This window comes from Cyprinus carpio, chromosome A7 (assembly GCF_018340385.1).
Source record: "Cyprinus carpio isolate SPL01 chromosome A7, ASM1834038v1, whole genome shotgun sequence".
In the NCBI taxonomy this organism is placed as follows: Eukaryota; Metazoa; Chordata; class Actinopteri; order Cypriniformes; family Cyprinidae; genus Cyprinus; species Cyprinus carpio.
The window spans coordinates 39,773,253-39,789,909 of record NC_056578.1 but is presented as its reverse complement, the minus strand read 5'-3'; the positions used below and the strand labels follow the sequence as shown (position 1 = coordinate 39,789,909).

The 16,657-nt window shown below is 34.0% G+C and overlaps 1 protein-coding gene across 6 annotated transcripts in view; it reads left to right on the top strand.

Moving 5' to 3' along the window:
• Positions 1-16,657, top strand: part of LOC109108429 (Kv channel-interacting protein 4-like) — a 188,129-nt gene that overhangs the window by 11,797 nt on the left and 159,675 nt on the right. Inside the window, exons 1-2 of one of the 6 annotated variants that reach the window (XM_042761143.1) lie at positions 4,293-4,619; positions 5,032-5,183. The exons of 4 other annotated variants lie outside the window; for them this stretch is intronic. In XM_042761143.1, the coding sequence (XP_042617077.1) occupies positions 5,045-5,183 (139 nt within the window). In that variant the 5' untranslated portion in view covers positions 4,293-4,619; positions 5,032-5,044. Of the gene's footprint in view, positions 1-4,292; positions 4,620-4,979; positions 5,184-16,657 lie in introns of those variants that run through there. One more of the 6 variants, XM_042761144.1, reaches the window with a different exon arrangement.

Sequence of the window (16,657 nt, the reverse complement as noted above, 5' to 3'; positions counted from 1 at the left end):
CTATCCCTTTAAGAGATTTGACATAGACAGCTGCTCCTTAATTGCCTCCAGTGGGTGTATCAATATCATCGATCCTTAGATACTGGTCATAAACTGTATGTTTCATTGCGAGCTTTGATTCTCTCATATCTGTCTTTCTCACCATCCACAGTTTTCAGATGATATAATTCATAACTGGCTATTGTAAGATCAAAGATATGACAAGCGTGCAAACAGATCCATCACCGATCAAACGCAGTCACTGATGCAACTCTCTTATCATCTGAATATATTAAAGCATCACTTTAATATATTTCTTTTTCTGTGACGCTCAGAACATATGTGCCCTCAATCCACAAGATTAGAGTTATTATATAAAGGAAGTTTTATAATCCTTTTTAACGCTTTCTATATAAAGTAAAAATATTACAATCAGATACTATTGATATTTTATTGCATTCTGTAAAATCAAGATTTAGAGTCATCAGGAGTAACAGTTAGTGACCTTTTATATCAATGCACACAGACTATTTTAAGCATAATTGCTTTGCTATTCCTTTTCAAAACCAAGGCAACATGACTAATATCTTTACACTCTTCTAGAGTTTACCTTCCATACCTGTAATCACATGAAGTGATAGTAGTTTTAGCATAAATTATCACCTCTTTATAATGAAGTAGGAGCAGGTGTGGGGTTTTATTGGGCCTCAGAGCAGTAATTTGTTAAATAAAGCTCATTCTGAATCAGAATACACTGATATACAACACTGACATCTAGAGGCTGAATTGCAAAGCTACACTGCAGAGAACAATTTCTTGGTGAGAACAGAGGGAGCAAATTTCACAGGCTTACTAAAGTTCTCTCTTTCTTGAGAAAAATAAGTGAGAATATTGGAGAAATTGTGAGAAATTTACATTCTAATGTATTAAATGTATTTATTTTTCTTCATATATTTATTCATGCTTTTGAATTCAGACTATTTTATGACTAGGTTGTTGATTCATGGTGCCCTTCGGGGGAAAGCAGTGGGACGGTGTGTATGTATGCATGTCTGTGAATTACCATTTATTAGGTGTGGTGAACAATTATGTTTGGCGTACATATGCAAATTTTATGCATTTAACCAAAAACCAATTCAACATTGACTTCAAGATGATTGAAGCAGAGGTAGTAAAATGCTAACTCGTCTCTGGGGATTTGGCTATTCTATTGGCTAAGTTCATCTCACTATAAGTCTGCCATGACTTTAAATCTTGAACTCAGTTGTGGTCAAATCGGCTAATGAACATTCAACTCTGTCCTGCTGATTTTCAGCACTGCATTTTAGTCATATGTATGGAATGGCAAATTTACACGGCAGAGGTGGCACAGTAGCACTTTTGAAGTGGCATTTAAGTGTCTTTCACAGACAGTTTATTGCTGCTCAGAGATGGCATTTGCAACTTGTAATTGCAATTGCAGCTGTATACTTTGATACTAGGAGCTGAGGTGGTCAGAGCAATCATTACTTAGACTGGCTTTTATGAGCAGATACAGAGCAGGCTTAACTTGTGTAAAGATTCATTACAGTGGTGCCAAATGTCTTCAATGTAAAGTAGCCAAAACCTGTTTGAAAGTCGCTAAATGTCACTATAGATGATGTCATGCACTAATTAGCATATTCATTACGTCCGTCATGTTGTATCAGCTCTTTACATTTGTTTCCTTTTTATACAGCCTATTCCTATTTTAATACAGCCACATTCATATTAAAACTGCTCTGATTTGAACAACTGTTCTGAACAAAATGTTTCACATTTAAACAAGTTACAAACACATAAAATCTATCAAATTTTGCCCTGTACTCATGTAGTGACAGATTAAAAAACAAACAAACAAACAAACAAACAAAAAAAAATGACTTAAAACAAGTATGTGTTTCCTTTAGAGATTTTTAAAGAGGGAAGTGTTTCCAGCATTATAATGATCTGTTGGAACTTTTAGATGTTGTGTAGCAGAAGAAAGTGCTGTAATTACAGGTGTGATAGGATAAAAGATTGCAAATATAAAATAATTCATAATTTACCAAGCAATAAACAACAGCATGTGAAGATAAACTTGCATACATATAGATCAAACCAATACAAACAAAAAACAACATTAAACAACCCTCTATAATACTCTAAAATAAAATAAAATCAAAAAATTTAAAAAAAAACAAAATAAAAAAAAATTTCAATATCAAGTTTACAAAAAAACTACAAAAAAATCCTAGATTTGCATCCAGCCGTATGTCCAAATATTTGAAACAATGTACTCTTTCAGTACATTTACCTTGTTAAGTTAAAATACGGTGATCTGTTTTAATGCAACAATGACTGAAGAGCATACTTTGAGTTTAACAGCAATTTTAAGTTGGACAATGACAGTTGCAGTAACCAAAAATATTCTTGCAAAAGCTTGGTTCACTGAATGTGCTACTGTATAAATAATTGTGTCATCAGCATAATGAATTCTAGCCGAGGTTATCCCATGACCTAGGTCATTAATATAGATAGAAAATAAAATTGGTGCTAAAATAGATCCCTGTGGGACACCTTTTGTAATTTTTAGCTCTGTTGAAATCAAATTTTCAACTAAGACACACTGAATTCTTTCTGATAAATAATTATTGAACCAATGCATATCAATGGCTAAGCCTCCATTTAAATTTTGGAATAAGCAATGGAAGTTTTGGGATGAGGTGCATAAGAAATTAGTATTAAACACAAATATATTTAAATCTCTCCAAAATAGCTTCTTTTCACAAAACATTAATAAAAATCGCAGTAACAATGAGAAAGTCGCTACATTTGGTGACAAAATCCCTCAATTCGCAACACTGATGCCTTTTTTATTATATTTTTTTATGTTACGTTTTTGTTGGGTGTCTTTTCAAAATACTTAAAAATCTGGTATTGTTTAGTGTTTGTTTGAAATGATATATTCAAAATGCATTTACAAATAAAAAATGCATTAACATCGAGCGGAATTCAGTTCAGTCTTTATCTGAAATAGCAGATATGTGGTTGTGTGGATTTCTGTAGATCAGGATTGGTTTCCTCTTCAGATCAATATAGGTTTCTAACTAAAGAGCAGTGGTGGCTAAAGAGTCATATAGCTTGCATTTTCATTTTAAGTCACTCAGCACTAAGTGAGACATGCCATAAATTTTGTTGGTTTTATGTGGTTAATATCTAGAGTGTCAGAAATCATCATACTACAAACCCAGTCTTACACCGTGTTCGTTATTTTTGTTCACTTTTATGTATTTATTGTTAGTAATCTCTGTGATTAATCAGTCACATTAGCTCAAAATAGAAACGGCAGCACAGGGGGAGGATAATGATGTTGTGAAGCCCTAGAGCTGTGATTATTTTGTATTACCGGATTTCCCTCCGCAGGCTGATAGATCAATCTTTTTAATGCACCTGAGAATTTGAACTTCCCTGTGTGAATTCAGGTCATTTTGAACAGAGGATGAATCACAAAGCTGGTTTGAAATCCAGACCACAGTAGTAGACAGTAGTTAGAGAATAAAGAATATGCATCATAGTTTATTTTAAATGTTTTACAGTATACAGGATTCAAATAATTCAGCCGATGTGTAAATATAAATCATGTGCTCTTGTGTGCCATTATCAAGGACATGATATGAGGAATGAATGAGCTTGATTAAATAACTGTGCCACAGTGATTCTTTGATTTACAATAAACAACAAAAATAAAAAACTTACTAATTTTTCACAAAATATCAATAAGTATAAAAGATTATCCACTACAATTTTCAAAAAAATAATATAATTCAAACAAATTAGTAAATTCAACATTCACTTCATGTTGTAAACAACAAATGTAATATAATTTTCTTTCTCTTTGTATTTTTATATCAGTATGGTACAAGATTATCCTATCAATGTGACAAATGAGTTCAGTCAAAAGTAATCAAAAAGTAGTCTGATTATATACCCAAAATATGTTATGTTATGGATTATGTTACTAACTACAATTTTTGTCATGTAATTTGCAGTCAATAATGGACTGAAAATTTGTAGCAAAGTTTTTTATAAAAATGTAAGCAGACTATAGATTGTAAAATGATGTGTATGTAATCATTATTCTATAGCAGGATCATGTGTGTACATCATGCAAGTTTTCTCTGTACAGGCGGCCCTGCTGATACGCTGAGTGATTTTATGGGATGTGGGGTGGGGGGTCTAAATGTTGCTAAATATGGCATCAGAGCAGCAGAGGAATGTTTGCGTGTGTGACAGCGAGGGCAGAGAATGACAAGTGTGTGTGTGTGTGTATTTTTCGTCAGAAAAGTATACTTCCCATGGGTCCAGCCCTGGGTCCTGTGTGTAAAACGTCCATCATTGACATGAATGATCATGCCGCTCTCTGATTGGCCGCTCTCAGGTGCAGATGCTGATGATGTTTCGCTGTCCCCTCGTGAGAGAGGGGGGCGGATAAAGGCTTGAGCCCACCAGCAGACAGTCTGATCACCGGGAGTATCTCTCGTCCTCCCCTCCTCTTTTCTCACACGAAATAAGAGCAAGCATTCAGTAGCGTGAAACCTGAGCATCTTTGTGTTGCTGTGAAGCCACCGAAGGTTCAAAAGGTAAGGAAATACTCTCGCTGGAGGAGAGAGTGCAAGACTCTTTTGCGGGTTCAACAGAATTAAAACAGAACTAACTGTAGTCTTAAACTAGAATGGGAGTTTATGTCTCGTGTATTTTTCAATGTGTAGAGGTTAACTTCATCCGTTGATAAACTCACTAGTTGCTTTTATATAAGGGAGGCTATTTAACTCATCCAACTATATATGATGCAGCTATATATAGAAAAACATAATAGTTTTGTTTAGCGTTATATTGAAAACCTCTGTAGATTAGTTATAAGTGCAGAAGGTTTGATGACCGATCAGAGCCTCGCTTGGGAAATTCAGAATTATTCCTGACTCTTAGGAAGTACAAACTACATATGAATGAGGGTGCATCATTTTAACAGCACCTACTGGATTTTAATAATAGTTGTAGTGTGACCATGTCGGTCCCTGTCAAGAGGACTCAGTGGGACGAAGACCTGTCTCAGTTTCGTAAGGATCACGGTCTTTCCAAGAAAGTGCTGCTCAACTGCTGTCTGGTCAGGCGGATCATCTCCTGGGCTTCCCCCAAACAAAAAGGTAAGTCCCTCTTCAAGAGAAGTGGCCATCGCTGTAGTATCACCCAGAATGAATGCGAGAGTCTGATGGAACTACACTAGATAAAATAAAGGTTCTTTGTTGACATCAGTGGTTCCATGAAGAACCTTTAACATCCATGGAATCTTTCCATCGTACAAAAGGTTCTTTCTAGTGGATAAAGGTTCTTTAGAGTATTTAAATGTTCTTCTTTTTAGAGCTGTTCACTGAAAGTTTGTTTAAAGAGCCAAAATTGTTCTTTTATGGCATTGCTGTGAAAACCTCCATTATTTTTAATAGTGTATTTTTAAGAGTTAAGTACTGTACTTTACAAACAATGCAGTGCTTAAAAACAAAAGTCTGTCAGTTACATGATTTCACACAGAGTATGTGCACGGAAGCTTTTTAAGTGTATTTTAAAGGGCTAGTTCATCCAAAAATGAGAAATGTCTCTGTTTTTGGACAGATGAAACATTTTGGTTACCAAAATTCTTCAGAATATGTTCTTTTGTGTTCTGCTGAAGAAAGTGATGCAGATTTGGAAAGACATGTGGATGAGTAAATGATGACAGAATTTTCTTTGCTTTATCGTAATACTGCATGGCTTCTTATCGGTTAGTTGTTTCCATGGGGGAAAAAAGAACAAAAGCCCATTAATTTAGATTTTGTAAAAAATAATACTGCAGTTTGCGATCATTTGTAGTAGAATAAAATGGGAACATGGGACAGTTCCAGGATGAGGCAAATGATTAATTCTGACGCAAGTTGGCACAACAACTGGCGATCTAATTTCAGAAAGTGACAACTGGAGCTCTGAATGTTGCTTTCAAAAACAAACGTTTTTTATGAACTTCAAATCTGATTTGAAACAATCATTTGGCAGCAAATTCACTCTCACAGACTTAGAAGTTGGCTGAAAAGTAGAGTTTTGTTTCATTAGAGAACCCGCATGTGTCCAGTTCATTGATGCTCTTTACAAACAAACTGATTTACGTCTTTGTTTTAGTTCATGCTTAAATGAATCGTTCACTCTGTCATTATTTACTCAACCTCATGTCCTTCCAAACCTGCATCACTTGTGTTTTGCAGAACACAAGTGAAGATATTTTGAAACAATTTTGGTTACCATTGACATCCATTGTATGAAAAGAAAAAAAAGACACTGAAGCATTTCTCAAAATATCTTCTTTCACGTTCCACAGAAGAAAGTAAGTCGTGCATGTTTGGAACGACATCAGGTTGAATAAATGATGACAGTCGGTTCATTTTTGGCTTGAAATTTTCCTTTAACAGAGAGGTTATTAAATTCGCTAGAAATATACATTCTTCATATTCTCAGTAAAACTCAATCCACCCTACACTTATTGAAGTCAAGCTACTTGACACATCGATGTCTAATCTGCTGAAAGAGGGACTTTGGGTAATAATGCTGTTGTGATATTGATCATTTTACTGCTCTCTGTTGGATTTATGTTCCGTTCAGTGTTTCAACTGATCAGACTTTATGGTCTCATGTGAAGTGACAGGCACAATAAATCATGGATATCGATGAGTTTTACAGTTGTAAATGTACAGTTTCTCATTTGTTAAATAGCTAAAGAGAGTGTTTGTGGTGTTAGTCGAGAGCTGTGGTTTGCTTTAGATCTTACTGCGTTGGTTTAAAGTGGATTCTTTCAATCTTATTCCTCTCCATACAGTGTGAAATGATGTTAACAGCTAAACAGCTTCCAAATGTAGCTTGAAACTGCCAAGTGAGTGTTGCTAGCTAAAAAAAGACCATTCTGGCAAAGTCCGCGGAAACTGTAATGGAAACGATACTAATGAAAGTAAAGCAGATGCTGAGGGAATGTGGTGGTTCAAAAAGATTTCCGAAATTCTCAAGAGAGAGTAATTCAGCATGGCATAAAAAGAAATTGCATGCTGTATATAGATTTGTGGTTCATTCCTAGCTGTGGCTCACATGATGTGTGTTTATGTTTGTGTGATGGAGTCCCAGCCTGTGTTTGTATGTGTATATGTATTTGTGTCTCTATTCATAAGACAGTTATTATCTAAGGCGCTGTGTGCTGTAATCACACGGGCTCAGGATCCAGCTGGGCCCTTCATGATGTCAGGTGCTGCTGTCAGTGTCCAGCCTTGTTGAATGGACAAACTCAATGAGTTTATTTGGTTGCTCCAACACCGGCCTGTCTCAGTGCAGCATAATCTGCTTTGACTATATAATTGCATTCAGAAGCATAACCTTCAAGATGGATTGAACTGAAACAGCAGAAAGAAACATTAGTAAAAGTGATATACTGTATGGCATCAAGTACGTCTTCTGAATGTTTTATCTGCAATGCAGCCACATAATGCTGTATTTTATGAAGCCGTGTAATTGCAAGGCACAGATCTTTTATGGATATTTCATAATCTCATTATACAATACTTGGTTCGCTGTTCAGCTCCAGTTCAGTTGCAGATTTCCTTTATATATAGGTAAATGGTCAGTTTAGAGCCACTAGTTCATTATTTCATTCATCATCATAAAAGTTTGTAATTATTTACATTCAGAATATAGTATATATTCTGGTGCATAATTAAAAGTGACATTAACCTAGAAATAAGTATGCTTAAAGTCAGAATGATATATATATATTTGTAAATGGATGTTATAGGTCTTTTTGTAAAGAATTCATCCATGCATTTGTTAGTTATTAGTTTATTTATTTACTTAATTTTGACCTAATAATGTTAATCAAAATATCATAACTCAATCTTCCAGTAAAAATGGCGGATTTCTCTGGTGTTGTCTGCCAGACTACACAAGCTCATATGTATTTTCAAGTACAACTGAAGACTTTAGAAATACTGAGATTGTGCTCTCATATTACTGTGAATGGGAAAATGTGCAACATGCATTATGTCGCAATAAGTCCCGCCTTCTAAATTAAAGAGCCAACGGCCAATTGGTAAAGTCACTGCAGCTGCCATTAGGCTCCGGTTGCCATAGAAACATAGTCAGTGTCCAAAGGTCGCGGGTTCAACTCTCAGTGGTTGCCCACTGCTCTGGGTGTGTGTGTGTGTGTGTGTGTGTGTGTGTGTTCACTACTCACTGCTGTGTGTGTGTGCGCTTGGATGGGTTAAATTCAGAACACAAATTCCGAGTATGGGACACCATACTTGGCCACACGTCAGGTCACTTTTTTAAATATGCATGCAACAAAAAAAATACACAAAATAAAATTAAAAAGTCTAAAATGAGTCATTATTCATAATAAAAACAAAAATAAAAATAGAACAATAATAAGTGAAAGATGGTCATAAATGTTCAGGTGACTGGTACGGCTGTGACCACTGGATGGGCTGTATCCATGTTTCCTCATCCACACGGCCAAACAACAACACTGTGTGTCGGGAATACTCTAATAAAAGAGCTGTTGTCAGTTTGTAGGCCACCCTGTAGGCTTCTTAATTTGCTGTGGGAATGTCCTGTGGATTTTTATAATAGTGTGTAAATAAGGTCTGTGGTTAACATTTCCAGGAAGAGGCTGTTATCTTTTGTTCTTCCACATAAATTACAGTCATACCTCTACCAAGTTATGTTTTAATGACCGTCTGATTCATCAGGCCCATTCATTTAACTCCTATCCTTGTGGTAGCTGTAGACTTTTTATAGCAACTTGTTGGCAGCTTCCATATTTAATCCATGTTTGAGTTATGATCATCATTTTCGCCCTCACGTTGTTCCAAACTCGAATAACCGTCTTTCTTCTGTGCAACACAAAAGCAGAAGCTGCTCTTTTATATATATATATATATATATATATATATATATATATATATATATATATATAACCCAATATACAGTATATATAGTGTATGTAAAGGTTGCTTTAAAGCCCTTAATTAATGACATTTTCCCATTTTCCATGAGCTAATCTGAACTGAGAACTATTGTTGGACATTTACGTCTGTATTCACTGAAAAGACATGAAAATCCTGTTTGTCAGCTGTGGTCACCTTTCACTTCCATTGTGTGGAGAAAAAAAAGCATATTTGATGTTCTGCCATATGTAACTCTTCTTGCATTTCACAGAAGAAAGTCACTCATAATGGTTCTGAAAAAACATGAGGAGGAGTTTATTTTAACACAATTAAATTTTGGAGCTTATATCTAACCTTTTTATAGGCTGTACTGTATTTTGAAATGTATTTATTTATTGTCCAGTAGGTGGCAGTGATGGATTTATAATACAACTATAGTTTAAACTTTCTGATTCTGTTATATTTTGCAGCTATAGTATACATTCAGACTTTGCAGTGAATCAAAAATTGGAAAGAAGAACATGTTTAATGCATGAATTGGCATAAAGTGAGTCGTTCATCATCTAAACCATCTGAAAGGCCTTGTTACAGTTCCTTAATATCCCCGCAGCTTTCCACCATTAATATGCCATTATGCGACCAGATTTTACAAGACATCTTTACCATATTCAACAAAAGTGGATTATTATGTGAAGACTCATTTGTAGTATGAAACATCTGAATACTCATTATGAACCTGTAGGAGACTAATTTGCAACTGGTTTATAATAATAATATAATTTTAAATAATAATAATAATAATAATAATATATATATATATATATATATATATATATATATATATATATGTATGTATATATATATATATGTGTGTGTGTGTGTGTGTGTGTGTGTGTGTATATGTATGTAAAATAAAAGATATATTATGAAACAAAAATCAATGTACCATTAGTTAATGTCAGTTAATGTCTTACAATAAGCAATGCATGTGTTACAGTATTTATTAATCTTCGTTAATGTTGGTTAATTAAAAAAATACATTACATATTAATTTAATAACACATAAAAAAATTTATAAATGACTTTTGATTTTAATAATGCATTATAAAAAATTTAAATAATGTTAACAGATGGAACCATATTTTGTAAAAAAATTTTTTTGTTTGTAAATGTAGGTGATGTTAACAGATGGAACCATATTTTGTTACCAAGTCTTACCAAAATAATAATGACACAAAATTCAGATACTATTTAGAATATATTTCCTTGTTAATACTGAAGCTATATTTAATGTATTCAGGGTCATATTTAGTCATATTATGTTATTTTCTCCTGGTGTCCACGAGCAACGCTTGCAAGATTGAATTGAGACCCAGTTTGGAGTCACAACCGATCATTTAAAAACCACTGGTGTGACAGTCTGCATATAAAAGTCTTACTATAACATGTAACCAGATGTTCAGTGTTGCACTTTGACCTGGGGTTCATTGTCAGTGGGGCGTCACAGTTTTTAAATGTGATACGATCCAGGCGCCACTTGATTAATATCACTATTTTTGTGCCGTCTCTGCTGTCTGCCTGATGCCCCCATCGCCTCGCACCGCTCTTCATGCTGATGCATGGCCTCTGTGTACAGATTAAGCTCAGCAGCACATAAATGAATAAATGATGACGCCATGAATATGGAGATATCATTGACAGCTGTTGTCATTAGACTCCATTAACATGATAAAGTTGATCAGTAATATTTCCAAGTAAGGTGGTTCATTTGTACGCTTTCCATTAACTGGATTCTAAATTGATTTTAACTTACAATATGAAAATTGTATTATCAGCTTAATCATTTGTCTTAAAAAAAAATTGATGAATTGTTTATTCATTTCAACTTATTCTTACCAAAAAAAAAGCTTAACAAGTACTTATTAAAAAAAGTGTTTAATAAGAAATAGTGGGTTTTTTTTGTTAACTTGAATGCAATTGTACAAGCAAACAGCTTCTGACCTTTCGTCTCATTGTTTTTTATTGAACACAATACAAGGTTAATGTGATTTATTTGTAAGAAATATTTTAACAGCTGGAGCTGGAATAGAACAACTTGGATTAATACCAAGTTCATTTTACTACCAATAGTAGTATTATTAATTTAGTCTTAGTCCCATTCACTGCAGAGGATCAGGTGGTGAGCAAGTGGCATAATGCTACATTTCTGATGATGAAACAAACTCATCTACATCTCGGATGGCCTGAGGGTGAGTAATTTTTCAGCAAATTTTCATTAATAGTTTGGTGAACTATTCCTTTAAAAGTGTTTAAAAAAACAACAACACGTTATCATGTTTTAACGTTATATATCAATCATTAGACAAAAGCACAGTAGAGATCAGTAATGTTAGTGTCACTGTAATTAGCACTGTAGTTTAAACTTGGCCATGTGAACATTAGCTGCTGTCTGCAGGAAGACTTAGCTAATGAATTTTCCATTAGCTCCAGGAGCCTCATATGGTGGCAGTTCACTCTCTAGAGGGGATGAAGTGGAGATGATGGATAGTATTAACGGTTAAGCGTGGCTGTTAGCCAAGAATTAGCCCTGAATGGGCAAGCTTGAAATCGGCCTGTTGACATAGTAGCGGGTTGATGGACAGGATGCTTTGTCTGTGTCATGTGATATGTTACACAACATGTCTTTAGAAAACTTGACACTGGGGTCATGCACATCTATGACCTGCTCACAACTACAGAAGCAACTGAAATGGCCATTGACCTTGACACTGACCCTGTAAACATACTTTTATTTGACATGTATAACATATAAAATAATTAAATAATATAAATAAACTATAACATACTTTTATATGACATATAAAAAAAATTATATGATAAGATAATTACGGAGCTCCTCACATGGCATGCAAGAAAAAAATAGTAGGCTAACTTGTGTGCACGATTTACTATTTTGTTCCCTTGATTTATAAATTGTGCCCACGATTTAGCAAATTGAGGGAACAAAATAGTTATCGTGTGCATGTTGTATTATTAAATTGTGCACACAATTTATAATTTTTTTTCTTGCATGTCATGTGCGGGGCTCCGTAGATAATAATAAATATGATAAAATAATATAAACTACAACATTTTTTGACATATAAAATGTGTGTAAAACATGTATTATATATATATATATATATATATATATATATTATTTTTTTTTTTTTTTTTTTTTTTTTTTTTTAACCTAACATGTTTTTCTGGGAATTGAACCCACAACCTTTTGCGCTGCTTATTATATATTTAAATAATATGATAATATATACAATTCAAATGTTGGGAACAAATGAATTATTTTTCAATTCTGTCAAAATCTTATTTTCTTATAATCTTAATCTTATATCAGCTTTGCATCACAGGAATACATTACATTTAAAAATATATTACAATAGAACACATTTATTTTAAACTGTAATTATATTTTACAATATTTTTACTGTATTTTCGATCAAATAAATGCTGTGTTGCATAATGAAAAATTAAAAATACAATACAGCCTCCAAAGCATTATCATTCACTTACAGTGTTTATTCAAGAATTGTTATCTTTGTATAAATACTGTATTGTGGAGGTTATGCATTATTTTATACATTCTACCACATTTCTGTGTGCAGTCCTCTCCGACATTAAACCAAAAAAGCATTATTTGCATAGTAGCACCTTCACTATTGTCTGTAGACTTTGACCCAAAGATTATTCCTCTGTCAGGTTTATACCAGATCGCACTGTTACTCTGAAGGTAACCTACTTTATTCAGTTTTGTATTCCAGTGATGGCTTGGCGATTTATAAATAGTAGGAATGATTGATACGGCATATGGTGAACCCTTGTAAGTTCCCTTGCTTGCAGGCAGAGATGACTTTCAGCATTAGAGGTGGCTTCACTTTGTAGTCACCTGTGCCTGTCATAATCTTCAATTACTGACCCAGCGTCAGTGTCAGGCAGAAACCTGCTGTTCATGCACCCAACGCAAGACAGAAACAATGCTAAGGTTTATATTGTGACAGATGCAATTAAAAATGCATGCCAAACAGACTGAAATATTAATGACAAAGAATGTTTTTAGTTTGTCATGTACACTTTTATGAATAATAGTGTAATAATTGTGTTAGACACATGTCATGATCTAAAACAAAACACTCAAGGTCAATCTTTTGGAAGTTTTTTGGAGACTGTGCACAGTTGCACTTCTGAACTTGACAGTTACTGTCATTTCTGTGGGCAGTCTTGTGGAAAACTGGTAACACCTACCTCTGGACATAAGTGACAAGAACAAGGACTCTGCCAACATCGACTTCTACAGTCAGTGCCAAACTATCGCAGAAGTGCATGCCAGCAGAAGTCAGTGTACTGCAGCACTGTCCCAAACACCAGAATAAACTAATATGATTCAGATGCAATGAGGCTTCATAAACACATAAGAGCAATAAACCATAAGAGATGTTATTTACAATAGGAACTGGAAGCCGAGGTTTCAAAATAAAAGTCATTTTTCAAGAATCAAGAAATGGCATATTAATAAAAGAGTTTCTGGAAACTGCTAAACAACTGCTGACAACACTTATAGAGACATACAGTACCAAAAAAACGGAGAAAATATGCATCTTCGTTAAAGAATTATTTAGTGTGTCACAGTTGCATTGCTGTTAAAGATCACCCAGCAGAAATAAAGGCCACAGCAGCCAGTCGGTGCATGTTCTGTGTGGCTGTGTTGTTTCATCAGCTACACAAACTCAAACACACGTCAAACACTCACTGAAACCAAAATATCTGTTTTAAAATATCTGAAAAAAAACAATAAAAAAGATTTTCACATCATCCCCTCAAAATAAAAATCCAATTCAACTTGAAGAAATTATGACAGAAAAAATAAAAGTTCAGTTCAACTTGAAGAAATTATGACAGAAATATATTGGTACTGTATACTAGAATGTAATTAGTAATAATAGTAATAATAATAATAATAATAATATTTTTAAGGAATATCATACAACAAAAAGATATTTTTTCATCCATCTTTTCATTTATACATTTCTGATGTGCAGCATCTTACTTGACAAAAAATAAAAATGCAGTGTTTAGTCGTAAATTAATTGTTGTATTTTAATTTGATTTCATTTTAAAAGACTGGTTTAATTGTTATATTAAAAAATATATATATATAAAAAAGGAATACAAAGAATATGGATAAAAGTAAAATATATTTCATGGGGCCCTAAATTAAAAGGTAACTTACTCTGGGAAGTATAACTGTGAACAAAGAAGTTATGTTTACATTAATTCTCAAGGTCTAACAAACACGTGGAAACCATTTGAAAAGTTAATATTGTGACGAATTTCGATGTTGTATGAAATGTAAGAAAATAACAGGGCAGGTAACATAGCTACATAAGGTTTCAAGGAACATAAGTTTAACAGGAAACAGTTTTTCAAGGCTTACTGCTTTTGAAAGGAAAGGATTTGCAAGTTGCAAAACAGCAATTATGCGAATTTGTTTTTATTTTCCTGATGAACCACATTCTGGTCATTACCTAAAATTGTTCTTTTAATGGTAGTTGAATGCTAAATTATGGTGAAAGAGTTTTGTTTTTTTGTGAACCTAAAGCTAAATTATGCTATATGACTAGACTATGATAATTCAAACATGTTCTTGCAGTTGTATGTCATTATGGAGTCAGTGAATGGAACGAGGAAATTGAAATAATAGTGTTTTAAGCCTAAAGGAACCCATTAGTTGAGATCTTCTCTATATTAGACTTTTAAGGGTGAGGGTTGCCAGGTTGGCAAAAGATTTTCTGATGTAATGAAATGGAAACTTCTGAAAATATTCCATAAGCTAAATTGTGGAGGACCCTTATTTTGCCTTTGTCTCAAAATCTTAAATTGATTATTAATTCAACATGACCTCCAATGTCACTGAACTAAAAAAAAAAAAAGGTTAGAATTCCACTTTGATCTTCATTCTCTTTTGTGTTTTAAAAGCCACAAATAGCCAGTGTAAAATATAATATATGACTGAGAGCTGGAGTTTTAAGTCACATAAATCTAAACTCTTTGTACTACTGTGTTTGAGATGCTGGATTCAATTCTTGACATGCAGTGTCTTTGAAAAAGTCTGCTGGTGGGAACGTTTGTGCAGATTTCGCCTAATTGCACTGCAATCTGACGTTCATATTTAAGTAAGGACAGACTCAAATAATTAAGCATCCCATTTTGTTTACCCTTGATTGCACGGCCTCATCAACACACTGCCTGATGGAGGAAGGATGTCAGCAGAGATGGAATAAACCGTGTTTATGAATGAAAATGAGATTGTTTTGAGGTCTTGATTAAGGCTTTTTTCTTTTTTTTTTTCTTTTTTTTTTTAAATGACGACTACTTTATTAATCTGGGTATTGAAAGAACCCATATTTCAATGCAAAATGTAATAGATTGCTTATATCTCTGGCTGATAAGAGAGCAGTACCTTCACATCACGACTGTGATCGATGTATTCAAGCAATGGGTGTCGCTTCTGAATAATGCATCACATTAGGTGTTAGCCTGCAATCAGTGAAAAAAGAATATAGAGAGGAAAGCTGTTCACAAAGCCAGGCAGTGAGTGTGTGTGTGTGTGTGTGTGTGTGTGTGTGTGTGTGTGTGTGTGTGTGATTTTTCTACAGTGAGCCATGGCGAGCGATTCAAAAGGGTCCATCTTTTACTGAGCTTGACACAATCTGTAATAGAATTTTCAAGTAAGCTTCCTAACCCCTTTTTTACTTCTAGGAAAGATTTTTGCTGTTTAGCGCATTAAAATATGTGACTTTGATGCAAGGTCTATGCGTATGTTTGTGACTTTGCCATGTATGAGTCTCAGGGGTGATTATGTAAAGCTTGCACTAGCAGATTTCATCTCTGTTAGTTGTAAAAAAGAAAAGAAAAAAAAAAAAAAAAACTTGGCTACTTTCCTCTGGCTTGTTTTAAGTGAATTTAAAACTTGTGTTCTCTGCGTGCCACGTTATCTTGTTGCTTGATAATGAGTTATTTATCTTAATGTCCACTGTTGCTGTTTTTTGTGCTAGTCGCCTGAGCTGTAAATGCACTGATAGCACCACAGTAACATGCACAATCCCAAGCCTATCACTAACTACTACCTTGAGCTATCATTTATGGCCATAGATATTAAATTGTAGATAGTGTTTCAGCAATGTATCCTTCATACCGGATTAGGTCAGAGAGGCTCGGTTCACAGTAAGTGCAGCAAATCCCATCTCTGCCAACGCTGAGAGTTTTACAGGCATTTCCCAACACTTTTGTGGACAAATGATTACAGTTTTGTAATGAGATTTATAATGAGATCTGTAATGAGAAGTATTTGTAAATCTGTGTACAGAAACTTAAAGGTCTCCCTGTAGGTTTCTTTTCAGGGTTTAAATTTAAGTGAAGAAATTAAGACCTAAGTATTGCATTTTTACTAGTGTAAAATAATTAATATCATTAAGACATATATTGAATATTTCATTATAGTGATTTCTTTAATCTTAAAGGTCTCCCTGTAGGTTTCTGCCAAAATAAAAACTTGAGAGTTTAGTGAACACAGACAATAAGGTTAAGAAATTAAGACAAGTGTTGTAATTTTACTATTG